Genomic DNA, 27,907 nt, shown 5'->3' on the forward strand with positions numbered 1-27,907 from the left:
CAAGGATGAGGCCGTGAGGCCTTTCGTGAGGGACCTCAGGAATGAGATATTGTTGAATGCAGCAAGAAACAACACAGGAAGAACGAAGTTGACGCCACGGCTGCTTTGCTCAGAGATGAGGCCGTGGGGAATTTCGTGAGGGATCTCACGGATGAGGCCATGAGGCCTTTCGTGAGGTACCTCACGAATGAGGCCATGAGGCGTTTCGTGATGGGCCTCACGGATGAGGTGATAAGTTCGGGCTTCTCTTTGGTGATGCCAAACACTAACGTTCAACATCACTGTGATAGTAACAACTGTTCCAAGCACAGCACGAAACCCAAATAAACAGTTTAATGCCGCGAGTATCATTAGTACCAACTATCCACAGTAGTTCAACGCCGACGTGTCATGTGAACATGACGGAACGTTCTTTTGAGGCTCATGTGCCTCTTAGTGATTTGAAGACACGTCAGGCCATGAGTGTATTCACGAGACGAGGGCTCGTGAGGATGAGGGGTCGTGAGGCAATGAGGGTCCTCATGAGGTGAGGACACGTGAGGATGAGGACCCTCATGAGGTGAAGATACGTGAGGTCATAAGGGTTATGAATAGCCTCATGAGGTGAAGGAATGTGAGGATGAGAATGGTGAGGCCTCTCGGGATCCCGATGCCCTGAGGTGAGGTTTGTGAGGGCAAAATTTAAAATGGCATGTGAGGGTGAGGGCGACTGAGGTTTAGTTACTGGTAAGAAAAATTTGGTGAGGGTGAGTGAGGCCAATGAAGTCTGTGCTTCGTGAGGTGAGGATGAGTGAGGCCGCAGGAAAATGCCCACCTATGGTCACATGTCACACGGTATCCCATAACTCTAATAAAGTTGGCTGCCCTTGGCTGCCGCCCCTTCAACTTGTCGACCACCGTCGGCTCTTGGGACACCGCGGCCCACTCAAGGGCGACCTTACGTCATGTGGTTGGCTTTTTTTAGGCGACAGGCCTAAAGGACTCATTATGACCCCAGCAGCGCTCTCGGACATTCCCACCATCACGATCACGTTCAGCATCCCCATCGCCGCTCCGATCATTACCGTCATCTCTCGTCGTCAACACTCATCATTGTCACCACTCACATTAGACCCCCTTGCTATGGTGTAACGTTCCACTCCTAGAGTGGAAAACCTCCCCACTTCATCATCAGAATATATATGTTGTTGTTGTTGTTGGCCATGTAGGGTATGCTCAGAAAGGTGAGTGGGAATGTTCTTGTTTTTTCACCCAAGTAAAAATCAGACGTAGGGGCAGGTTTAGAGAGTCATCGACTGTTAGAGTGTGTGACTGTTAGAGGCCAATGGCAACAGTTTTCTATCACTAACCAACGCAAGATCAACTGCACGAGTAGAGAGCCCAATCGCTGGGCCACAACCGTTTATGAATACCTCAGCCCGATTTTTTTTTGGCACCCCTGGCTTAAAGTGACGCTCATGCGCTGTGTCCCTTTCCAGTTTATCCCTCTACATTTTAAAACTCGATTTTGAGTGACTGTAAAATGCGCACTAAAGATACCACGGTTTCGGAACTACAAGAACACTAATCCACGAATTAGCCCCTTTCACAACTTTTGAATCCCCCGCGACCAAAAATCATTCAGCTTTCCAGCACCAGAAGGCGACACCACACTGGTTCATCCAAACAACTGCCCCTCCCACCTCTCGAACCGGCTCCACGGCAGCCCTCCCACCTGCAACTCTATCAAAGGTTTGCCAAGTACAAGTTGTGCCCCGCTGAATTATTGCGATTTCTAGTTCGGAAGAGTGATAATTTCTATCAGTTATGGAAGCAACGGTGAGGCATCAGCTTGCCCAGGCAGATACTACAGCCGGCCTGCATTTTCGCAATACGGTGAGACGTTTTCCTCTATTTTTAGTCATGGGTGTGGCACGAAAGCTACCACCAATTCCTCGCAATGTGTACATCGCAGACTGTGGGTGGAGACAGAATTGTCATTGACGAGTCCAGTGAATGTAGCCACGCTCTTGAAAGGAAGCGGAATGTCACAGGGAGCGCTTACAGGGAACAGGGATGTTCTCAGCCTTCCTCTCGTACCCCTAACATCCCCAAACGCCTGCAAAATATTTCCAAAAAAGCCCGAAAAGTCACCAGGCATGGGTGACACACCCGCCTAAGGAATTCCAACAACCCCTGAGAGGAGAGTCCTACGCAAGTCCGTGGCCATTCTGAACTGACACAGGCAATGAAGCAAAGATATGAGTACAGAGTTTCGAACAATGAGACGAGGTGCAATATTTTGAAGTAGAAAGCTATCTAACGATGGTGGGATTTTGTTATTACTTTGGAGGGTGCTTCTTGAGACAGCGTTCAGCGAGCACTGTTTCCAAACCGGTCGCCAAGTCGCATAGCTATATAGTTAGTCTTACACAGAAAGGAGTGCACTAGGATATGCCGCTTACAGAAGGCCCAGATGATTTTAATGACAGATTTGATGTTTGATAACGTACTGATATTGTAATGTTCTAACTTTAGCAGCAACGTCTGTCCTACGAGTATTGACAATATTAAAGGGGCAGAAGTGTTGACAACTGGTGCCGTTAACTCATGACGCTCTGAAAAAGAAACGACAGACGATGACACACGGACGTTCATACACAAATACAAAATGTCGTTTGTGTATAAGTGTTCAAGAATTGAACGGGAATTTTATATACTATGTCAGAGGAAATAGAACTTAATCTTGGCTGTAAAACGCATCTCAATGGCCTCTTTGACATACTTAACGTGTCTTGTCAGAGCGTGCAATACGTGACGAGTGTGTATGAAAGCTTGTACTTAGTCGAGAGCCAGACAGGGCATTTGGGGGCAGTGCACTTCTTGCATTCGTAGAGGACCCAAAATAGCATCGCCCTACCAGCACAAAGAGCAGGGGCTTTGCTCTTTTTCGCCTTTCTTCTTTTCTCTTTGTAATCACTCTGAATGTGAAAGACACTATAGAACGCGAAGACAAAACTGTATTTTGCGCGTCACTATGAGTTATGAAGAGAACAGCTTTCAGCGCTTTCAGCATGGCATACTGCTTAACATTGCTATCAGTGGTTTAACACCCGCACAAAGTCGTTGTATTATAAAGCAGAATAGGTCATTACGGAAAATACAACTCGAAATAAAACACATGGGAGAGGGAGAGATCTCCACGGACAGTGAAAACAGCAGTGACACCTGCACTCTTTATGATACTCCTATATCTATATTGCACATTCGGCATTCAGTTTCGTGCCAGAGTACCCCACCCGAGTATGTTTGTTATAGTATATTTGTTCCTACTCGTGTGCACAACTTGCACGCAACTAACTACATTTAAGCCGAAATGGGTCCGAGTAATCGTATCCTTTTTGTCGCTGTCATTGCATATATTTCATTAGAGTACACTAAGTACTAAAGTAGCTAGTCCTGACCCCGTTTGGACAAACATATCTCAATTTATATTTCCCCCTCTAATCTAATCTAGGGAGCGACCGAACGCATTCTTCTTTTTAGATCGCTAAATAGGGCACCACACTGTTTTAGCAATTACAAGTTGGATTAACGCCGGACTGGTTAGTTTAACTGAGACAACGTCCTTGCTAGCGTTGATTGCACGCATGAACATGAATGTTATGAAGAGGCACATGTATGGTCCACTGGTGGCTAAAACTTGTCAGTTGACTGTAGCCCGCTCTTTCCCGCAATCCGAGTTAAAACCACAAGTGGCCCTCTGACGCTTGACGAAAGGAGAGTCGACGCTCAGCAGATTTCAACCAGTACAATGCGTATATGGAGGTTTCACCGCTGCTTGGTACGCGTGGTATATGAATGAGATCATTCTTTGGGCGGCATCTAACTTTAATCGTGATTAACGGGAAACGCCCATACTCCCATCCAACCACTCTTTCCGCATGTCTGCTGTATTACGTGGTCTCTCCCCGGCACACGCAGCAGTCACATTCGGTTAGCATCACGTGCAATTTTAGATAATGATTCAGTGATGGGGAGTACTTGAAGTACCAACGTTTCGAGCTCAGGTGAAACAAAAAGCGTAAAAAAAAAGCACAACATCGACTGACACACACACACACATAAAGATGGGGCTGATGCCGGCCAGCAGGCTGGGCGCTGCCCCAGTGCCGTTTGTAGATAGTGAGAGATGATGACGGAGGTGAGAATTCAGGTGACCAAAGCAGGGTGGAGAGGCCTGTTGATGACAGGAAATCCCAAAGGTGACGGAGACCTTGGTGCATATGAAGTTTATGAACGCTACTGAACCAGGGGCCTAGCACCTTGCCTATATGGTAAAGGGGTGGTGGTCGACTGCATATGCATTCCGTGCTGCAAGATCTTTCGCTGGTAGACAGGGCAGTCCATAAGCATGTGGTGCAGGTCAGCGCGCACATTGCATGATAACATCGACTGAAACTGCAGTATTGTATGGCGAAAATGATACATTTGCACGCAGTATGATTTGATCTTAAGATTGTTTGACTCGTTCGTGGGGCTGGTCGTATCGCCTAATAGCTCTGCTTCCTACCCCCCCCCCCCCCGTTTTATTGATTATTATTGTTGTTATTTTTTTGTAACACTCAAATTACCTTAGTTCACATTACCACGTTAAAATATCCTTGCTTGGTCGCAAAATTCGTGCTTGGCTGTGTCCGTTTTCTGGATCTTTGTCGCTTTTCCTGGTTGTTAATTTTATAATACGATACTATACTACTGATATACCACTCATGATACTTGGACCACCACCGCCACTAATTTTGTCGCCACAATTTTTCGCCCGCTAACCCGAAATCCAGGCACGTGACATTATTCGATACCTATACCTTAATTCGGTACTTTACTTTTTAATTGTACGAGCAGACAGCTGCACGCTCTGTATACTGCCAACCTTGTCAACGCACAGACAGTCACACGTTTGCAGAAGCGTAACGCTCCATTATATACAGCTGCACAAGGCCGTCGGTATGCAGCCTTCAGGTGTCTGTGGCAATAGGGTATGAACGTAGGTTTGCATGCGTAATGAAAGCGCATCATGCCTTCGTGGCCGTAAGAGGTGACAATGGGCCGGCTATTTTCAGCCGCCCATTGGAATGCAGAGCAGCAGGAGCTGTGCGTCTCTCTAGACGCGAACGGTTTCGGGGAATTGCGTGGTTGAGTAACAAAAAAATAGCTTGGCAAGCTGGTGAAACAGATTCTCATTAACTCCACTTAGTTCAGTGACTCACTTCAAGAACTTCATTTAGTTTTCTTTTTTAACTCTCTCTCTCTTGAATGTACCTCTTTCCGGTCCGGTTTACGTGGATGAAACTTAAGAAACGTCATGTAACGTTCTGGCGTTACGGTTTGGTGTGGGGTTAAATTACTTGATGATTTGTAATTAATTTGATTTTGATTTTTCAGTCAGTTAATTAGTGTAATCAATAAAATTAAGTTAATTAATGGGATTAAATTAACAGTCACCACAGTAAATTCGACGTCCAAAACATCGCGGCCTTCTCCATTCGACTATAGCTTTTCCAGAAACATGTGATAGGGAATCATAATCCTGAATCATAATCACAAATTGATCTATATAAGTATCGAAACATAAATTACCATGTTAAGTTGTATGTATGCTCCATTAAACATCAAACATCATCATCTCCATCCGAGAAAGGCCTCCTATTTTTTTCTTATTCTTTTTGCTACTAGCATATCGTTATCAGTAACGCGACTATAACGCGACAATGGTGCGTTCTTCTTTTTCCTTTCGTGTGATTAAATATGAAGTCGCCTCAAAGTGTCAAGTTCAAACATTTTCTCGTTCTGGACGTGAGGCTATCTGGTATTCCAGGAAATGATCCTTGATTTTTTTTTTTTCGCAAAAGTAGAGAGATAACAGATTCTCGACTAATAAAATATTACCATGCAACATGCATATTACAATATCGTTAAGAATCAGAAGGTCGCCTGAGTTGTGCTTAAGGCAACGAACAAAATGCATAACTCCGTAAAGTTTCAACTTCATTCCTCATACCATGTTCCAGCCTCAGTTTATCAGTTCTTTCATGTTCATACCATGCGCTTCGATCATTCAACACTCAATCACGAGCTCTTGAACCACTCCTAGTCCACAGTTATCCAAAAGGGCCGAAATGTTCGGCCGCTCTTGTTACATCATTTGTGCATTAGCAGTACTGCAGCAAATCTTTTGCTCCATCGCAATAGAGGGCAAGGGAGAAAGCGCGGTCTTGGCAGAGCGCCAAAAATGACCCCCACAAAATCTGCCTCATCTCCGGTGCCATTTCCTCCCCTTATATTGGGTTGGTCGTTTTTCTGAAAACAGCAACAAAACAGTCTGGAAACAAAAAGGAGTATATGTTGTTGTCGCGTCCCGATCCTATTTTTCATACTTGCAAGAAAGAGCAATTTTACTTTCAATAATGTAATGAGTGCTGATTGGGTTTATGGAATCTGTTTCGGCAGTGAAGTTTATCGATCTTGGTTAGGTTTTCCAGCTTTGGCGCGTATGATACGGCTTCTCTGCTTTATAACTAATTATAGTCTTATACGGACAGTGATTGTTTCCATGATTGTGTAGTGCGGTGATTGTCGTAATGTTATGTACATTTTCTTTTTCTTCTTCGTTTTGTGCCCCCGCTACTCTATGCCTCAAGGCGATGCAGCGTAACAAGCATAAAAAAAGAATAGAAGTTCAGCATTCAAAATTAATTACACTTGATCTAGAATATATGACGATTTATGATAATACAAAAGAGGTATTCCCTATTTGATGAAATTGTTTCTATAGTTGTATCGCGCCTGTGACACTCAATGCGCCTGCGCTGCACCCAGTTCCGTCTTTCTTGGTGTTGTTGGACTTCACATACGAGCTTTGAAATCTACCAATGTCGTCACCGCTGAAAGTCACGTGCAGCTAACCTGGGAAGTGGAGAATTGAAACACAAATCACTCGCCTACGCGCGCACTCGTTTGAGGTTAGCACGAAGTGCGGACGGCTAGACGGAAGTAACCTTGTCGACCGACGTTCCTGAACACCTGACAGTCTGTTTGCGCACCTGTAGAGCTGCACGACGAATCGTGCCAAAAATAGTTTAATGAAGTGGTTGTTGCTGCTGAGGAAACAAAGGCGGCGCCCTGACAAATAGCTTCTTCCTAGCAAGCAGCACACGTACAAGCAGCACAACAAAAACTCGTGTTTCTGATGAACGTGTCTCAAAGAATAATACGAATAAAAATATACGATACATGACCTCTTTTATCTGGCATCGAACACGCCGACTAATACATTGAATGATACTATGCCAAGTTCGTTTCTTTTTTTTTTTTTTTTCGTGTTAGCGCACCGAAGCAACTGTGGCTATGTGCGACGTAGAGACCTGGGCAGATGGAGAGACGACAGCAGGAGGGAGAGTGGGACAGGGGGTTAGTGTACGTCCTGGGCCGACTTCAGAAGGAACTGTGCCGATGTTCGTCTGCTAGTCCGTTGTTTACGAACTTTTCGCGAACCTGGGGATATGTGCGGTTCGACGAACTTTAAAATTGCTGTAGACGGGTAGAAAATGCAGCGAACCGGTAAGGGAGTATGAAGGGAAGTCCCCCAGGACGAGAGCCGCCGATGGGTGCGTTTTTTTATTCTACCCAGGTAACTAGGGGGTAATCCTTACTGGGCGAAAAATCGAGGGTGACGGAAGTGACGTCATAACATAACCTACCGGCGAAAATTAAACTCTCGCCGCTCGAGGGTTACTCTGGGTACCTACTCTCACTGACCCAGCTCAGCAGGTGGGTAGCAGAGGGTTATGACGTCACACGACGTCAAGTGAGAGTCCCGCGTCTTTTAACTTTCGGATTCCGAGCATGCAGGCGGTGCAGCCACTGAAGTGCCCGTATGAGATATCACTTATATAATCTTCCCCTTCGTCAAATGCGTCAAGCAGCACAAGTGCCGCAACTTCTACAATCATGCCCTCGTCAAAAACGTCGTCTGCCTCTGCCGCCATGTTCGCTGAGACGGGGGTACCTACCCACAGGTCACGTGACATCTCACTCGGGTCACGTGGTACGTAACCCGGGGGTTACCCGGGTAGAATAAAAAAAAACGCACCCGATATTTCGAACCGAGACTACTCTTCCTCTGTTCCTGTTCCTCTTGTTTGCGCCGTCCTCATCATTGGCATGGTATTCTAAGGGTTAGGGGTGCGAATTGTGGGTCGACAGCCAGGAGGAAGAAAAGGCCCATTCAGTCGTTTACGACCGAGGTGAATGGGCCGCTGGATGGGATTACGTGAAGGAAGGCATCTTTGCGAAGAGAGAGAGAGATACATGATGACGATGATATGGGGATGACTTCCGCTCATTGAGCAGAATGCTACCCCATTGCTATTGGGGGGAAATGAGAGGATGGTGATCAGGATGATGCTGACGACGCTGACTGGGGTCTTTGAGGGAGTTGATCAGGCCGGTAGTTTCCAGGAATTTGATGAATGATCGCAAGACCGACATCTGCTTTCGTTTGTCCCATGGTCCCAAAATGAGTATGAGGTCAAGGGGTCGGCTGTCAATCCGCGCAAAGTCGTTTGCCAACAAATGACGCTCCCTCCAAGTGTCACATGCGATGATCACATGGTCCGCGGTCCGCGGTTTTTGCGAAATTGCTGGTTGGAATTCCCCATGGTGCGCAAAGATTCGCGCACTTTCTAATCAAATCCGAAAATATTGTTGATATAGTTGGTACAATTGAAAAAGTGAGTTTGAAATCGAATGTTACGAATGTGCAAGACACACAGAAGAATTTGAAAGACGTTTATTTGTGTAACGTCGTCACCACAAGAGCTCGCTCGGTAGTGCGCATAACAGGTATCTTCCAGGGTATCTTCCTCTTTGAGTGTGACCTCACCGGTGTCCCAGTGACGCATGTGTCTCAGTGGCTACTGCCTGCAGCTACAGCAAATGAATGCGGAGTATAGCAGGTCCTCATAACTGCGACTAACCTCTCCGCGTAACTTTACCCTCTCCTTCTCCCATTGTTTTCGTCTGACTAACACAAGTTGGAATCAACACACTTTCACTTACTAAATAGACTTCACTTACTTCTTCTGCGCCTGCTGAAACGCATTACTGTTTTGGGTTCGCAGTGGAAGTTCGAAGCTCCCAAGCGGCGATTCCGTGCGGATCCCGAAAGAAATATTTCACACAGAATGTGTGTACGTCAGTGAGAAGGACATATATTTTTTTCACGAAAATCGGCGATGGTTTAGCCACGCCATTGGGACGTTTGAGCTGGAATTACCCCCTCCTTCTCCCATGGTTTTCGTCTGACTAAAACAAGTTGGAATCAACACACTTTCACTTACTAAATAGACTTACATCGTCATGACAGTGGCTGCTTTTCGGGTCATAGAACGCCCGCTTCCTGATTCGAAAAACAGGAAGACGCGCATGCGCAGTGCAGTCGAACCTCGGAGAACTTTTTCGAATGTCCCCAATGAAAAGTTGGAAATTGGTGAGCTTTTGCGAATTAGAAGCTCGGTATGTTCGTGACATGACCAGATCTTATGAGCAACATGGACCACACTCTGGTTTCACTGTCCACTTCTAATACAAGGATTCCCAGATAACTGGAAGGAACAGATGCAATGTGGTAAGGTACGTCAACTTCTGCAGTGAAACGCCTCACGTCATCATCGCCATCTTGTTTCTGTTGCTGTTTCGATGCATGGATTTTCGTCCTTTCATGCTCCATTACGCAAGAGTCCTCAGCCCATAGTATATCGCTTCGCTGATCAATGTCAATCAAACTGAGCAAAAGTCAACTTTTCCATATTTGCCAATGCTCGGGTCGTCAATTCGGTGTTGTTGAAAGCACTTACATACCTGTTCTTCTGCTACAATAACAACAACGACAACAATTAAATGGTGGCACACGTCGCCCGCATTGTTTTCCACACTTTCCGCGCCAAATGAGGACCACCCAATTGAGAGAGAAAGGTGTCTTTTCGCCCTCTCCCAGCTATGTAACAGTTTTGACACCATGATGCTTCTCTTTCTCACTTGTAGCCCCTCACAGTTGACTCATACACTTATTTCGAGACCCAAAGCGACCCAGTAATGGGGAAAAAAATATATTGGCGTTGGCTCAAGGTTGCGCAAGCCCTTGTCCTGACCCCCAGAGCCTCCTTTCCCCTTCCTGGGAAAAACCCTCCACCCGCACCCGACACAACCACAGTGTGCAAGGTATCCTTTCCGTGCTCCCCGGCGTTCCAATCCTTATTTCTGCAAGTCTGTGAGAGCGGCGTAGCGCTAAGGTACGTAAACTGTTTTCCGAATAATTACCCTGGACGTTCAGCACTCTCAGCTTTGAACTGAGGGTTCGACAGGCTGTTTGCGAGATTTATTTATTTTTTAAGCGCCCATTCATAGAATGTATACTTCCCCAACAAGTACCAGTGCTGAGGTGTACAACTGCAACAAGAAGCACTCGATATACATGCTTTGTAAGCTCTTGAGGAAGTGTACATCATCAGTATAGCAGGTCGATGTTAGTAGGTTGTAGGTAGGTAGTACCGGTAGCACTATGTGGTAGTGGTGGCGTGATATTTCCGAGTAGGAGGTCGTGGGTGGTGCAGAGTGCAGACAACAAACAGATGATGAAGACGACAAGGGGTGTTTCACCGCAGACTACGTGCTCTCAGTTAATGAGTTGATATGTATTTTGTTTGACTACTTCGACTCGTTTGTCCACAATGCGCAAGTCTGTCTAATATATCATGTGTCTTTAACCGAAGTAAACGTCTTTCGAGCTTTTTCTTTCCCACTCTTTTAGAAAAACACTGAGGACGTGTTCTATAACACTGTGACAATCATTTTCCCCTTCGCTCTTGGATGACCTTTCCTTTTTCATCTATTTCATTCGCCCTTTCACCAAATCAAACGTGTGTGAAAAATATCGTTGGAGAGCTGAATTAGTGATGATGCATGGGGAGACTCGATTCGTGCGGTGGAACAGGTGAAACCTCTGTGTGATAGCCTGCGATGTGTGTGTGTGCACATATAAAGATATCATATCTCGTTCCGTTAACGATGTGCGAAAGCTATCTGGAGCCCTTGGGAATGATTTATGTATGCTACCGTTTTGAGAGGCTGCGAGGGAGGAGGCGGTGAGTCATGCGGCCCAAATAGACCTGAAACCCCTCCTGTCGGTTGGCTATACATAGTGAGGAAGCTCCGATCAAAGAAAAAAAAAAGAAAAACCATTGCGCAAAAATCTTCTGGTATCCAATTACTGTTGCTGTCGCGCTTCCAAGAACGAACACCACCGTGACATTTTATTTCTTCTTATTTATTATTGCAGTCCGTTCCTTATGCCTGTCCAATACCCAGCGGCCTTACCTATGGATCCAGGATCTACATACAAGGATTGGTACCTAAGGTATCCTTACGGTAAGAGACTATAAATTGTCATCTCGGACCTCCTCGTTTTCCTACCTGTCGGAGGGAGTTTTCGCCTACGTCACATTGTGACGTGTTAGTGACGTACCACGCTCGTAGGCTCCTCCAACTGGTGGTCACTTTTCGTGCTAGCGGCATTGAAAGATGACAAACTGCGCTATTTCTCAATGCGACAACCGTAGTTTTCATAAAAGAAAATGTGAGAACGACAATGACAGTGTCTTCGGGATAAGAGAAGGGTACGGACGAGACCGGATTTCAAAACACGATTCAAGGCTTCGTTTTTCGAGCAGGTGCTAGGTAATCTCAACAGCTGCGCCGAAAAAGTGACCACCGTGATAGCGGACAAACGCGTTCGTCTGACGTCATATCAAAACACCCTATTGGGATATCTGTATGTGCGCGACCCCTGACTGACAGTGCATTCTGAGCACCGGGGCATCAAGGCAAAGAACGCGAAAAGAACAGATAGGAAGCAAGCGAGCTAGTGACTAGAATACATATGATAAAGAAATATTTTAAAAAATCGAGACTAGGGGACGACGAAAAACGCACGCACACAGACGAAGTCTCAAAAAGAGACTTCTGTCTGTGTGTGCGTGTGTGTGTTTCGTCGTCTCGCTATCTCGGGGTTTTTCACATCATGCACGAAGACAAAGAAGATATTTAGTGAAATAAGGGTTCGGAATCCCGGGACTTCGGGATTTCCAAATGTGTATCCCGCGACGGGATCGGGATGTTCGTGCAACTGTGCCCACGAGGACCGTGTCCCCGACTTTCCCATGCGACTGTATCCCCTTGCGCATCCACGATATTGCAAATGTACCGCGCGTCTCCTACCTATAGAATGCGTTTTGCTCTTCTCTTTTTATTTCTTCATAGCAACTATTGTGTTCTGGTTTGGAGTAGCCGAGTCTAGTTTTCTGGAAAAGCTGTCTCCATTTTTCCATATCCGGTCCACATCGTTTGAAAATGCAGACATGGTTCCTGCAGCGCAGTTACTCGTGGCTAACTCGATTGAGAAGGATCAAGTTTTGCCCCACGACAGGCGTGGGTCAAGTGCCCACTCCCGGTGGCGCCAAACCTCTTTACGTACCCACTTTAAAGGTACTGTAAAGCAGCAGGCAAGCTGTTAATATTGGCAGCGGCATTTGAAAGCTTATTCCGAAAGGAACACACACTGCAAATTAGATGTGCGACAGAAAATTCTTTGTTTTTTTTAATCACGACTGAAATTGCTGTGGAAAGACGCGGGGGTGGGAAACAATCGCCCTTTCGTCGAGCAACAGTGTTACATGTACCCAACCCTCTATCGGCTAAGTCATGGGCTAAGTAGCTGGCTTCTTGAACTTTCTTTGAAAAGTTTGTTAAAACGAGATAGTTCTTCACATATATCCCCTCAAAATGCAAGAACATTGGTACATCGTGGAAATGAGTAACAGAACTGTCCGCAGAATTACCATGAGAGCCTACGCAGAAATGCACCACGTCCGGCGAGCCGGCGTGGTGATGATAGCGGTCCATAGATGTCGCCATGCGTTCCCATTGTTATTGGGATGTTTATGTTCGCCACCCTACATGGCGGGAACTGCGGAGTTCGTGCCGGGTCTTAGACACAGGGTTACCCGTAATATTAAATTGAATGTTCTTAATAACTACGAGGTGGATTTGAACGAAACTTTTGCGGTGTTTGCATACTGAGCACCCAGGCCGGCAAATGAGCCAGCAGTTTAAAATTGTATGCCTCCTGCTTTACATCGGTGGGAATAATAATAATTGGGGGTTTACGTCGCGAGACAACTGAGGCCTCGGTGGGGACGCTGCTCAATCAGTTTCTTCGCTTGGATTCGATTGACCACGCCATGTGCTCAGTGACACTCCAAGGATTCTTCGGAATCACGACCTGTAGTACTTGTTTGTTCGCGCCGCAATAATTTAGCCGCAGCCAACAATACAAACTCGGAAAAACTCCCCAACATTATCGCCCTCATTTGTCGCTGCGCACACCCGTTCTCTCGTGTCACGCTCTGCATGTATTGCTCATGCGAATTAGCGGGTCCAAAAGTGCCGTCCCTTAAAGCCGGAAGTCCAATTTTTCTTTCCGTACGTACCGAAGGCTTTTCGTTGGCGGTGGTATCAGAGAGGGTCAGTATGACAAAATCAAAATATTAACAAAATGAGAAAGCGCTACGGGCAACCGTAGTAATCGTTAACCGTAGTTATCGCCGTGAGGTTATCTATCTTGGAATGACACAGCAGCGCGTTCGTCGCCGACATCCTACACAGATAGCGTTCTGGCGAGAACGTTCTGAGCGAAAGGGAGCTCTTTACACAAAAGCAATTATGTTGTTTCACGTGATCAATGCAAACAGATTGAAGAGCAAGCCGTGTAAACAGTGATGTGTGATTGCAGATTGCGGTTTCGGCTAAGAGTAATCCGAGTGAACCGAGTTCTCGCCAGAACCCGTGTAGATTTGATTACTCATTTTAGATATCCCTCAATCTTTGGCGATGATGACGCAAACAAAAAACTCAAAGTCGTAAGGAAGGGAGTTGCCTCAGGACAGAAGCCGCTGATATTTCGAACAGAGACTGTTTTTCTTCTGGGCACCGTCCTCATCATTGGCATGGTATTTTAAGGGTTAGGTGTGACGTGTTTAAAGGTTCATGCGAATTGTGGGTCAACAGCCCGGAGGGAAGAAAGGTTCCGTACTGTCAAAGTCGTAAGGTTTCTACTCAGACTTCGCCAATTTTCGAACATTTTATGTCCGGACTACACCTTCACCCGGATACCGAACGCAAGCCTTGAATTTCCGTGTTCGGGAGAAATCCGGATATGTGGCAAACCCTAATCTGCAGTCATACATTATTGTTTGCACAATTTGCTCTTCAAGGTACTTACATTGTCCGCGAGAAACTACAAAATTGCTTTTGTGTAAAGAGCTTCCAATCGCTCAGTACGTTCTCGCAGGAACGGTATCTGTGCAGGACGTCGGCGACGAACGCGCTGCTGTGTCATTCCAAGATAGATAACCTCACGGCGATAACTACGGCTGCCCGTTGCGCTCTCTCATATTGTTGATATTTTGATTTTGTCATACTGACCCTCACTCATACCGCCGCCAACTAAATGCGGAAATGTGAAAGAAACATTGGACTTCGGGCTTTAAATGCAATACACGCAACACGTTTTGCAGCTTTCTCGGATAAAAACTAGGACTTAGCTCTGCCAATGGAATTCGCCCCCCCCCCCCCATCACCAACATAGATTACAAAACCCCAGGACAGACTTGTACGTATCTGGAGTACGTACATAAAATACAGTATTTGAAATGCGTTTCCGGTATTTTGGTACTCTACGCAATACCTTTCGTGAAATATATTTTAAATTGTACTTAAAATACTTCTTTCAGTATTTGCTACTCAGTGCTCAAAATACTTGCCTTCCTCGTCAAGCCGTATCCGGCACACTTCCCCGCAGTGTCCAGATTTTCAGCTCACCGGAGCTTTCCCCAACCCTTTTTTTTTGGGGGGGGGGGGGGGGATTCGCGCATCTTTCATTTATCGTCCTGTACAACAGGCTGGTCCCACGCTTGTCAGTAGCCCGACCCCATCGTCAGAAAACTGTTCCTATTCATATTGCTAGGTGAATCCCCAGGGTATTAGGCGCAAGAGAATCCCGGCATTTATGTCCTTGGTCACCAAAGCAATAAACACGCGCCAGAAGTTGAAAGACCCGAGCTGACATACAGGAGGGATTACGAAGTTTTGGGCCAGAACATATCACCAAAGTTCACCAAACATTACTTGACACCAAGACCTTGCAGATAAAAGATATCCTGAAGTATGGCGGATGAAGTTTATTCCTTATATTTGTACGACCACGTTCAGAATACGCCTTTCACTTACTGCTAATAGCAAAGTACTTGAAAGAGTATCTTAAATACTCAGAGTATTCACTACTCTACTCAAATTACTTTCAGTTACGAGTATTTTGTACTCTGTTTTACTTGTACTTACTCTGTAATACTTTTTACGCGGAGTATTTAAAATATTATTTTAAATACTTTTGCGCAGTATTTTGTACATGTCTGCGCCAGGATAACAATAACATTATGCTCAGATATGAGCTGTCTTTAGCAGGGCTCGAAACCGTTATTTTTGGAGATTCGGTTCAAGTTCCGGTTCAAGGTTATCGGTTCGGGTTCAGCGCAACCAAAATAACAGTTTGAACCGATATTAATCGGCTCGAACCGCTTTACGTGTGCTGTGCAAATCAGTGTACTACATATGAGAGCTAATATCAGATTCCGGCTATGGCTTGCTCATCCTTCCTTCCTCTTGCTCTCTCGCCTCTACACTTCATAGGAACAGTGCTGGACAAAAGTTTACGTAACACGCTCCGGCGCTTTCCTCCATCAGAGTGACACGCTAGCAGCGAATGGTACCATACAACTTGCAAATAAGTGACTTGGTTACCTAGGCACACGTCTGTAAGTCCGTGTGGTCACATTCGTTCCTAGTGTGTCACCCTGCGAAAGGAATGTGCCGGGGCGTGTTCCGTAAAGTTTTGTCCATCACTGTACAAAGAAATATGCAGTTCATAGCAGATCATCCTTGACTGTACCGAAAAGTGCCTGGAAATGGCCTACACATACCATTGAACCCTGTGCAAAAGGCTATCGCTAATTTCTAAAAACAAAGAGAAGAAAGCGGTCACGTGGTAGATGAGAGTATCCCAAAGTCCGATGCGCAGGCAGGCACGCTGCTCCCCGTTGAAAAGAGGGCGAGAGGCCGCTCTTGTATTTCCTTCCTCCATGCTCAGGACCACACGCCAACCGCTTTCCCGTACTCGCTAGAGGTCTGCGTTGCTTGTGGATGTCACTGTGAACTATTAAAATGTGTATCGCCTTCACTCTGCGGCGCTGAATGAAAGGAAGCAGCCGAGGCAACGATGCTTAGCGTAGCTGTCGTGTAGCACATATTTCTTTTACACCTCGAGTCACAAAAATGTATAGGGGTGTCGTGAACCTTTTGGAGGAGAGGCTGTAGGAGGTGCACGGGCTCACCACTTCTTGGTTCATCAATTTGTCCACTGTATGAATTCGGCAAGATTCCGAGCGATGCAGGTAGCTGGTGAGCGGCAGTCGAGTGGGAAGGTATAGGCGTTTTTACCGTCTGGCGAACCGGTTAGCGCATCATATTTTTTTGGTTCAGTTCCGGTCCGTTCAAGGGGAGAGAAAAAAATGTTTACTGTTCGGTTCGGTTCGGCAAAAAATAACGATTTTTTGCGGTTTTCGCTTACGGTTCCCTTCCGGTTTCGACCCCTGGTCTTTAGTGCTGCAGTTAATGTACCGCGCTTTATCAAGCTTCTCCAAGAAACAACTGTCTCAATAGAGAGTTTTAGTACATCGTACGCAAAGGCGATAGCGTACGTAACAAATAGCGTTCGTGGTTCTGCGCACTGCGCAAAGCTCCCTTTCTCTTATGGGCGTGCGCAGAACCATCAACGCCATCCATTGCGTACGCAAAGGGGATAACCTCTCTAATGACTCAACTTCGAACGCGGCGACACGATGCCCGTTATCTTGGTCATGTCCATACGCTCACTGGGTCGCTGGGAGGAGCTTAATATGCATGACGCAAAATGCGTCACCCGCCCTCGCCTTCTCCCACGCTGGCCGCCATCTTTACACGGTCGTCGGGAGCTGTCGACGGCGCCTATGTTGACACACTTGCATGGGGCATCATCGAATCTAACGACTTATTACCCATGTACTTTATTTCGAGCGTTGTTTTCACTAAACTTTTGCGGCTTTGGGGGCTTTCTTTATTTGTATCAAAGTTATTTGGATGCAAAGGTGTAGGGTCACAAGCGGAAATAACCACATTATGCTCCGCGAATAATCCAACACACATATCACATGCATATCTACATCAACATCATCATCTACATCTGCTACATATGTGCTGATATCTACAATATATACACAACACAACACTTTGCTCCGCCCTCGTGGCCTCCTTTCCACCTCATTATCGCTCGATGCAACAATAGCTGTCCCAACTCTGGTCCATACGATAGAGAATGCGAGGGCCCACAAAGCTACTGGCAAATTGAAAGCAGAAACAGAACACGCGCGAGATACTTCAGGGCAACAAATATAAACTCGAACAATGAAGTGTACGAAACTGCTTGTCTCATTCTAATGTTGCCTAGCTCTCGACAAGCTCTCGAGACACTTGGAAGGTTGGAAATGTTTCTCATTGCACTCGTTCGACAACCAGTGTCTTGCTCTGCGAGCGTGCAACCAGATCTACAGCATGAGCTCGGCCACATTTTTATAACTGTCCATGTGTGACAGCATCAAAGCACATGTCGAACAAGTAACTGCGAACACGATGGAGAGTAACTGTTGTGAGGCTGGAACACACAAATTAGGAAACACAGCACAATATTTCAAAGTACTTAAACGCCTCGAAATGTGGAAGATCCATCGATCTGGTGCAGGAAGATTGAATCAGAAGCCTCAGGTCGGGGCGCCGCCGATGTCTCGAAAAGGGACTGCTCTTCTACTTTATGCTGGACCGGATAAATTTTGACATGTAAACTTTTTCAAGAAACCGAGAGAAACGTTCTCTTCGAATTATGCGTGCAGCTCCTAAGAAAGCGCAGAATTTTAGACGTAAATGCTGCCTAACCACACGAATACTGTTCAATGTACAGAATCACTGTACGAAAATCGTGAAATATGGCATATTTACCGTTCAGTAGAAAGTACAGTCGCTTCAGGACGCGCAACACTGGTGAGATGTCGAACCAAATACGGTCCTTACTTGAAGTTCAATATAACAATAAATCAATGTGTGCTACGCTATCACGATTTCAATGTTCTGGAAACCCTAGAAGCCGTGGTTCTTGTGGGGACCACTGTATCTCACCTATCTATACTGCATTGTTTTTGCTGCAGGTTTTCCGTTAATCTTCAGAGAGGAACTGGGGAGGACAGCGACATATTCCTCCATTTTAACCCGCGCTTTGAACCGACGGACCAAGCTGTTGTCTGCAACAGCCGCAAGGCGAAATCGTGGGGTAGTGAAGAACGTGAGGGAAAATCCCCTTTCGCCCAGGGACGACCCTTTCTACTCATCATCACGCCCTTCGCCCAGGGCTATGAAGTACGTACCTTTTCTTCTTCAAACCATCCAACTAAAATGAAATTGATATGCAGCTGGAGGTTAATGGGGTTCCTTTCACGACGTTCAATTATCGAGAGGGACTGGCGCTTGCCGATGTCACTCACCTGTGCATCAACGGGAACGTCTACATCAGGTCGATACACATACCTGTTTCCACAATGGTAAGCCTATTCTGACTCTGTTGCCCCGCGTTACAAATGATTCCAAATCGTACAAGAGATGTCTAGAAGAGCGCTATGCCTTCCGTTATGTCGTCGCTTTCAAGTCGTACGATCGAGTCCCTAGTATATCTGTGTCTTTGTCGTCTCTTATGTCGTCTGAGGAGCAGCCTCCAAGAATTGCCCCGTGTATATCGCGTTGTATCTGCAACGTAAATAAGGCGACGCAAGGGGTTGTTGTATTGCCACTTGCGAAATTGTTAAAAATATTATGCTAATTAGCAGATTTCTTAATTAGTTTTTCTTCCTGCCGCGACAACAGAGGCAGCTTCTTTAGCTCATCCACAAAATGCTATTCTCGTTACGCAAAAGGGTTCCACCCTTTTTATCTCCTTGTGTAACTTGCATACTGCATGTGGTAATTATATTGTACCACGGTAGTTTATAGCAAATAATCTTTGTTATCTTTTACAGCCGAAGCGATTACGCGTCACTGTACCAGGGAAGGCTAAGGTCGGAGACGTTTTCACAGTTAGGGGGGAGGTACCAGCGGGAGCAGAGAGGTATGTAACTAAGTCAACTGTCCTCTATTTAAGTGGTACTCGGGTACCAGTACGCAGGTGAAGAAGAGTTGTCTTGGAAGGAAAATGTGTCCGATTATTATAACAACAGCAGGTACTTCTCCACGGCACTTGCGAAGGCTGCTGGTCACGTGGTAGCGTGGTGGCAGACGATGACCCTGTCAGGAAGTGATGGGAAAAGTACTTTCACATTCGATATTAAGTAAAGCACCAAGTACCAGGCGTCGTTGGTGCTTTTGGTAGAGAAGAAAGTAGTATGAAAGCACAACTGGCACTTAAGTAAAAATTAGTAAGTGAAACACTTTAAAGTCCTAGTCAAGTACGTTGTAAGTATCCTCGTCGATCCACGTTTTAGTCTTTGGCGGTGAAAGATAGTGAATCCCTTCCCTGCTACAGTTTTGTATCTCAATTGACTTTTCAGTTTTCCACGGTGGTTTGTCAGCAGGTTTACCTTACCCTAGCTGTGGTAGGGTCCTGTGGCTACCACGGGAGTGGGATGTGTTGGATGTGGTTACCACATCAAACGTCATCATCACATTTACATCATTTATTGTTGTTATTGTTACCTTATCCAGGTTTCCTCGTTCTACACCGTATACCACGTTACTTTGCATCCCTTGTGCATAAACTTGGTTTCGGTGTAATCTTTACTCCACAGTTACAAAACAGGGTCGGATACACTGACACAAACTTATGCTATAACTGCATCATCGCGGCCAGCACGTCCTTGGAGACTGTGACCCATACAGAACATATAGAGGCGAATACTTAGGGCTTCCTACTTGATTATATCGCCAGTAGGAAGCCACTCGGCCTAACAGCTAATTCCAGTCCCTTTGCATAGCCCCGCGCAACACCGTCTGGGTCTTTGATTATTTATGGTGTTATTTAGGAGCGCTTACGGTTGGGTTAGTTGGTACATAGCTCCGGAATGGTAGTCCAGCTCTCATGGTGCTGCAGTCTTCCTGGAGATATTTCTCGACGATCACTTATATCCTTCTGACTCTAGTCACGCGTCCTGGTATATCTACCGTTGTCCTTTTTTCGTTTTTTTCTTATTCTTTCGTGCACGTAAGAATAAAAAAGTTCTTTCATCTGGCATTAAACAACGTTCCATTGTAGAATGCGGTTGTCGTGGTCCCTTGCTCTACAATTTTATTCTGTCTTACTATATATTCTCTCTATTATTATCTGCCATCTGACGACTTCTGCGTTTTACCTATGTTTTTACATACTAAATAAGGGTGTCCGTAATTGTTAACTAAGATCTGCCATTATTCGAAAAGACCTTCGCACTTTAAAGTCGTCATCTGTGCTAAATAAAGCTACCCAATTCCAGGACAAAAGTCATTAATTAATTTTCTTTTTTGCCGCGCACCATCGAGAAATCGAACAACTGCCAATACATGGAATTCATAATCCTATGCTTTACGTAATCCAAATCTTAACTATCAGCCTTCAATATCAAGTGGTCATGCCGGAGTGAGAAATATAGCTCAATATGTTTTTTTTTCTTGTGGTCGTGCGTATATATGTTAGAGATTATGCTAAATTGCGCTCTGCTGTATGATTTCTTATTTTATTTTATATTTGTATATTGATGACGATAATGGTTTGAGAAGAAATATGGACACGTGATCCCGCTCTCCGCGGGACAAGCTACTCCAGACCAAGTAGAAGAAAAAAGGGGGGAATAAGTGTAAAAAGACGAGAGCTATTTGTATTTTCCCCACTCCTGCAATAGCTCCGATGAGAGTTGACGATATTTTCGACATAAATATATCAATGTTAACGAACGATGTTCTAAGGCACAGGATGAACACCCTAAACCTCTTCATGTACACAGGTTTGTACTAAACCTCCAAGACGGGCCAGGCATGGAAGAAGACATAGCATTACACATCAACCCGCGCTTTGGCGAGGGTGTCATTGTTCGCAACGATCGTAAGAAAGGCAAATGGGGTGCGGAGGAAAGCGAAGGAGACATGGTGCTGTCTCCTGGTGGGACCTTCATCATCCAGGTGCACGTTCTAGAAGAGGCTTTCAAGATGATGATCGACGGGAGCCACTTCGCGCATTTCGTCCACAGACACAAGGTCAACAAGACTGGGAACATCATCGTGGAAGGCGATGTTCTCCTGCACGACGTCCGCGTAGAGTCAACATTGCCGGTGCGTATCTTGAGCAGTGATGGGCGAAGTACCTCAAAATTATACTTAAAGTACCAAGCACCTGGCGTCATTAGTACTTCAAGTACAGTACAAAGTACTAGGCAAAGTACTTCAAGTACTCATCAAGTACATCGCCAGTTTAATTTGTATCACTTTGCGTTTCACTGTTTAGTATCTGTGTCTTGCTTTTTTGGCAACACTTTATCGAGCATTCTTGGCAAATGCTCTGAAGCCGTAAAGTCCTACACTCATAGAAATGAACTTCACCGCATAGCACGCTCCTAGCCAACCATCATCTCGAATGATATCGTTATCAGCCCTGATTTGTTGAAAACGGGAGACGTACGCCATTTTTGTGACAATTATGAACAGCATAAGTGTCACAAAAAAGACGTACGCCTACCGTTTTGAACAAATCAGGGCTCATAGCGATATCATTCGAGATGATGGTTGGCTAGGAGCGTGCTATGCGGTGAAGTTCATTTTTAAGAGTGTAGGTTAAGTGCTAACGCGCGAATATGAACTTAATCAGATGGCATAATTTGCAGTTACATGTAGAGAGGTAATCAGTCAGCTGTGCTGTGATTATGCAAAATAGTATTATACCCTGACTGATCCAAGATCACCCGCTCTAGTGTGGTGTTCCGGTACTGATCTTCTGCTATAACAGGCTAGGAAATTTCAAGGGGGAAAAAAAAGTACAAGCCAACAGAGATTATACATTTCTGGGCATTCAAGCTGCTTTTTGAAATAGAACATGTTTAAAAAAAAGAATATGAAGAAAGTAAAAAAGGATGAAGCACAATTTAAGCCTTCATTTTTATACGACTGTCGAATGTTCATCATGTAATGCAATCACACATTGTGATATACAATGATTATTAATTGCCGATAAAGGAACCGATATAAAAAAAGCATAGCACCCCGCATTGGGAGAACTGAAATGACAACTGACCAATTCATTGTGCTGCCGGTTGCAGTGTCATAATGTGTGCGTGTCTTTGCACTCCATTCGTTTTACATAATCATAGAAGCGATGATGCTTTTTCAACATTTCAAGCCTCCCGACAATAGATTCGCTTCGATAAATATGCTCTTTAAAAGCATAACAATCCTTTTTGGTAAAATGTCAGACTGGGGCTGTTGTACTGCATCCCACTAAAAGTGATGGCAAGAAGACGAAAACACACAGATAGCCCTATCTGTGTGTTTTCGTTTTCTTGTTGTCATTTTAGCGCTTGTAGAAGGATGCATTTTTTGTAATATTTTTTGTTTTTTTGTCTGGAGTCCAGGTTTGGGTACTTGAGTACTTGATGGGGAAGTACCCGGAAAAAGTACTTTAAGTACGGTACAAAGTGCACGATTTAAAAAAAAATACTTAAAGTAAAGTACAAGTACACAGAAATGCACTTAAAGTACTACTTGTGTACTGGGTACTTCAAGTACCGCCCATCACTGATCTTGAGGAACCGTAGGGAGCATGTAGTTTTATATTTGCCCGTCCTGGAACACTCCTGTCTCAAAGTGCTGGACGACGACGTCTGAAAGGTCATCGATATTTCGGAATTCTCTATGTACTGTAGGGGACACTGCGGTCTAAAATCAGCACTCCGTGGTTTATCTCGTCTCAAATCTCCAGGTGTTGCAAGACTATTTGATTCGAGTAATAAACACGTGCAGCACATGGTCTACCTTCACATACAATATTTGCACAACACTTTCTAGCGCAAGAGAGGTAATATGGGACGGCGAAGTACCGACAGGCGATTTTAGCTAACCGTGTCCCCAACAGTACATACAATGGTAAGACCAGGCAAAAAGACGTTTCCTCATCTGTGTGTATTCGTCGAAAAAACACGTAGGAATTAGATTACGGGTATGTTTTACATGCGTAGTTTTTTTTTTTTTTTTTCGCAAGGCACATGACACTCTTTCTGACAACCTCGAAATCACTTAACGCTATCACTCTATTTCACGCTTCTCTCTCCTGGAGGCAATCAAACCCATATCCCTATGATGTACTAAAAAAGAAAAGAGAAAGAAAAATTTTGCTAGCGTCTCGGCCAGAGTATTAGCCTGCAACAATACGATACGTAATCTAGCGCCAGTTTGCTTACGTGAGCAACTTACGTCCGAACCACCAAAGACCTACGTCACATTTTCCGACCACCCCCCAGCATGGACTGAATGCCATGTTTTCCACGCGTTGTGCAGTAAAGCTTATATGACTTATAGCTTTTCTGTCTCGAACTTTCAGCAAGACGTGCCACTCGAGTCTGAGGACAACTGGAATCCTATTCCCGATGTTCCTGAAGAGCTGCAATACGTGGTAAGCAGGTTTTTGGTGTGATTTGAAAAAGCAAGAATATATATAGAGAGCGGTCGCCCTCAACCCTACATTGGGCTGGCTACTTCAGCACACTTAGGGAGACCGGTTTTGCTGCCAGATTTCAAGAAGGATGTGTTGTTCCAGACGAGTCCTGAGGAAGGGCTAAAAAAGTGTAAAGTCGAGGATCTTCAGCGTGCTACGAGACAGTTGCTCAGCCAAAAACTTTAGCTCTGGGGCCGCAGCTGAGACATATTGCAGTAGATTGTTTATGGACACGAGGCTCACATCAGATATGACCACAACATCGCCAACTTCTGCTATCACGCTGCATTACCAGATTGCTTGCACCTTACCTCTCCTTTCGGTATTAGGACACATCCGTCCGATAAGCGACTATGGCCAGTTGTCGAGTGCTTTCCCGATTGTCAAGAGGTCCGATTGTCAAGAGGTCCGATTGACATATCTGTGCAATGCATTCTGTAGCTCTTCACGACTTGCTGTGTATCGCATGGTATGATCTATGTTCTCTACGTCCTCTGGCACTCTAGGGTGGTGAGGAGGGTATCTCGATTCGGTGTAGGAACGCGTGACTGATGGGGACGTCCAACCGGAACCGGTGACGTAGTGGTTCCAGTGTATCATAGGTATTCTATGGATATCATAGGTATTCCATGAGAAGTGGGAATATATCATATAGAGCAGTGACGGAGCAAGCAGGATTGCGACGGTATTTGGTGTTACTTATTGAGCACTAATTTTTGCTTAGTTACAAAACCGTATCTCTTGTATTTGATTTCCGACATTTTCTATATCAGATTTTGTGCTCATGACAAGTTCTTCAGCGAAACCCTAGCAGATGCTGGGGTTTCGCTAAGGAGATGATGCTTTGAGTGTCGGTATTCGAATTGTTCGCAGAAGTCTGCACACCACCACCACTTGTTAGGGAGCGTCTCATCGTTATTGTCGGCTCCGGATAGTGTATAGCGTTCATGTTCGCCCTCGCTGGAGGCATGCGTAGTGGTGGTGAACAAGTAAAACGGAACAGCACAATCTCTGCGCGCAGGTGCGGCATCAGTGTTTCAGTTGCCGTGAGAAACTCATGGGTGATGGGTATTTCCCTAGAGTGTAACTCTTACGACTCAGAGTGTTATTGCCTACGTCGATTTGGAAGTCTCTGCTTGCCCGTTTGTCTTACCGTGTACCTGTGTTTTCACGCAGAGTGAAATGCCTCAACTTCTGGCAGAAATGATGGAATCCAGCCCACCCAAGTTGGAACTTTTACAACCGGTAATGAAGCCGATAAATAGTGACACCGATAAAATATGAATGATTACTGGTCCCCTAGGTTTCATCCAGTTCACTGTGGCATCACTATGTGCTTACTTGCAGGCGAAACCGTTCTCCCGGAGGCTTCCGTCAGTCATGTCTCCTGGTACTCGAGTGATTGTTTCAGGAATGGTGGACGAGAATCCAACAAGGTAAATCTCATCATCCCATACTGTTATGCGAGCGTTCCTTCAACGGATACTTCTAGACATAAGACTTCCTTCTGCACAGATTGAGACACACTGAAAGTTACCAGCGAAGTTTTGCGATGACTTCTTGAGGCGATTCTTTTCAAATTGTGCTCAAATGATCCTCTCTCCCTCACGAGAGAGACGTGAAAAATGAAATTGAACTGATGATGAATGGAAATATGCTGATATATAATATCATATTAAATATATATAACTAAATGATAAAGGGATGCTGACGACGGCAGCAACAACGACGACGATGATTATGATGCAAAAAGATAAATTAATTAAATGAAATATATATATATATATATATGGAGATGCGAGTCCCGAAAGAGTCTGAATAGGTACTCCGCGAATGGGAAATACAGTAGAAAAACAGACGAAACGAACATTTCCTTTAGTCTGAGGACGGGACTGGGGTCAGCTTCATCTACATACCAGCTCGCATTCCTTTTTCTATTTTGTTCTAGAAAAACAAAACAAATGCAACCCCAAAATGACCAAGAGTCATAACAAAGAACAAGCAGGGTCCAACTAATGAATGAGTCCAGTTAATGAGACAATATTTCAAATGACCGTAGGCTACATACACCAATACACCCTCAATGTACCGCACAATGTACCCTGTCCGCAGGACAGTCGCCGAGAAACGCTCAGAGGGTGCCGAGAATGTCTATGATTTCAAAAACTGCATAGCTGCGTGCATGGCCGGCAGCTGGTGACCCACAAGCCAGCACCCAAGAACTTTGTCGGTGCTGAAAAGGCGGTTCGTCCAGGTGGGCCATCAACGATTCTAAGATACGGCGATGTTCTCCGTATTTGGTCCAGTCTTGAATGACGTGTGCAATGTCTTCTATGCCACATTCGCTACAATTTGGCTAGGAACCTTTCCGAGTTTAAACAGGAGACCGCATAACTTATATACACAAGACGTGGGGCTCCAAGGTCTGCTCGTATTCCGTTTGTGAAAGATGTTGGTGTACAAATCGAACATTCGATCACAATAAGAAACATAGTTTTTAGTGTAGCTTATTACTTCATTAGACAGGCATGCGCAAGTACGCATACAGTATATTTCCAAACAAGTCAGTTGTTTAATTTTCAGTAACAATTTCTGGCGCAGGTTTTACATCAACCTGCAGACGGACGTGGGAGACACCGCCGACATAGGACTGCACTTCAATCCTCGTTTCGATGACAAAGCGTCCGTTAGGCTTAATTCTCGGGATCACGATTCATGGCAGGAGGAAGTAACAGTCGCTGAGAAACCGCCCTTCTTCGCAGGAAAACCTTTCTATGTACGATCTATTTACAGTCTCGCATTCGGACCCTTTCTAACTCCACCAATCCGTTGCTCCAGGTTGACATTGAGTGTCAAAATGACGGCTACAACATCGTTGTGAACAAGAAGTTCCTCGCCCACTTCCCTCATCGACTTGATATGGAACGCATCGACTACTTGACAATCGACGGCAGCATCACCATCGACCGTGTCGCCGTCCTTTGAGCGGCGGACGAAATACGCAAACTGCGTTCTGCTGGCTTTCAGCTTGGAAGACAACCTAGATTCGTGGATGTAGTGTTGATGCTTACAATGATGCGTGGTAAAACCGACCCAAATTGTATGTACTGTCCGCGGATAATGCGCGTCTTTCAAATTGAACGTGAGCTTTGCCTAGGCAGCGACGGTCTAACGTCTTCAGTGAATGAAACTGTGATGTGTTTCGTTTCACCATTGTCTTCTTTCTTGCCTTAGTGCCTATATGTAGCATATTTGCATGGTGTTTGCATATTTTGATGCTGTTGCAATGTACAAAACGTTAAAAACGCGTGCTAGAACTAGCTCCACTTTCTTTTGGCTACAGCTACTGCAGTAATTAAGTGGCCTTGCAACGCAAGCTATCAGTCCACATGACACTTCTCTGGTGGAATATGTTATGTACTGTTCAAAGTAGGAATGTTACGCTTTTATTGTATAGGACAGAACTGCTTAGCTTGCACAACTAGTCGCACGCAGCGCTGTTATCGATAAATACGCTATGACAGTTTGTTTCCGCGCAGGGGAGATGGGAGAGTTTCGAGAAACCACGTGACGTCTGTCCACTGATATGCAAGCAATAAGGGCTTATTCGTAGAAACCACGTGCGCCTCCACTTAAAATATTACCCTCTTCGTTGGGAGAGGGACCAATCAGGTTGTTCCACGTACAGTAGAGGAGAGATGGAAACTGGGGGACTGCGCAGATAGCTGACCTCCTTGCATAGCGTATATCAACGGCATGTTAAAGGAAAGGTAAGGTGCTTCCATGGGTGCTTGTAATATATGCTATTTTGAGTTTGAGGATGATGCACACTTCTGCGGTATTCTTTGTAACACGATAAGCGCCGTTTATTTTGTTAATAAATCTCGTAACGTGGCAATGTCCGAGGTTGAAATTTGATTTTGTACTACTGTATGTCACTTTGTGTGTGCT

The 27,907-nt window shown here is 45.2% G+C and overlaps 1 protein-coding gene across 1 annotated transcript; it reads left to right on the forward strand.

Annotated features, from left to right (window-relative positions):
- Positions 1–1,678: 1,678 nt before the first annotated feature.
- On the forward strand, positions 1,679–27,874 carry LOC135396791 (galectin-6-like). The gene is made up of 11 exons (XM_064627961.1): positions 1,679–1,875; positions 11,378–11,466; positions 18,447–18,654; positions 18,708–18,836; positions 19,308–19,396; positions 21,261–21,585; positions 23,843–23,914; positions 25,133–25,201; positions 25,304–25,392; positions 26,558–26,732; positions 26,795–27,874. Exons 1-11 carry the CDS (start codon positions 1,807–1,809, stop codon positions 26,939–26,941), a joined length of 1,461 nt encoding a protein of 486 aa, XP_064484031.1. The 5' UTR covers positions 1,679–1,806; the 3' UTR covers positions 26,942–27,874.
- Positions 27,875–27,907: the final 33 nt, after the last annotated feature.

Source organism: Ornithodoros turicata, chromosome 6 (genome assembly GCF_037126465.1).
Source record: "Ornithodoros turicata isolate Travis chromosome 6, ASM3712646v1, whole genome shotgun sequence".
Lineage (NCBI taxonomy): Eukaryota > Metazoa > Arthropoda > Arachnida > Ixodida > Argasidae > Ornithodoros > Ornithodoros turicata.

Bases quoted from the DNA above. Each gene is read 5' to 3' on its own strand.
- LOC135396791 (XM_064627961.1), top strand. From the start codon at position 1,807: ATGGAAGCAACGGTGAGGCATCAGCTTGCCCAGGCAGATACTACAGCC. The intron at 18,655-18,707 runs GTACGTACCTTT...ATTGATATGCAG, and splicing joins CCTTCGCCCAGGGCTATGAA to CTGGAGGTTAATGGGGTTCC. The intron at 25,202-25,303 runs GTAATGAAGCCG...GCTTACTTGCAG, and splicing joins AGTTGGAACTTTTACAACCG to GCGAAACCGTTCTCCCGGAG.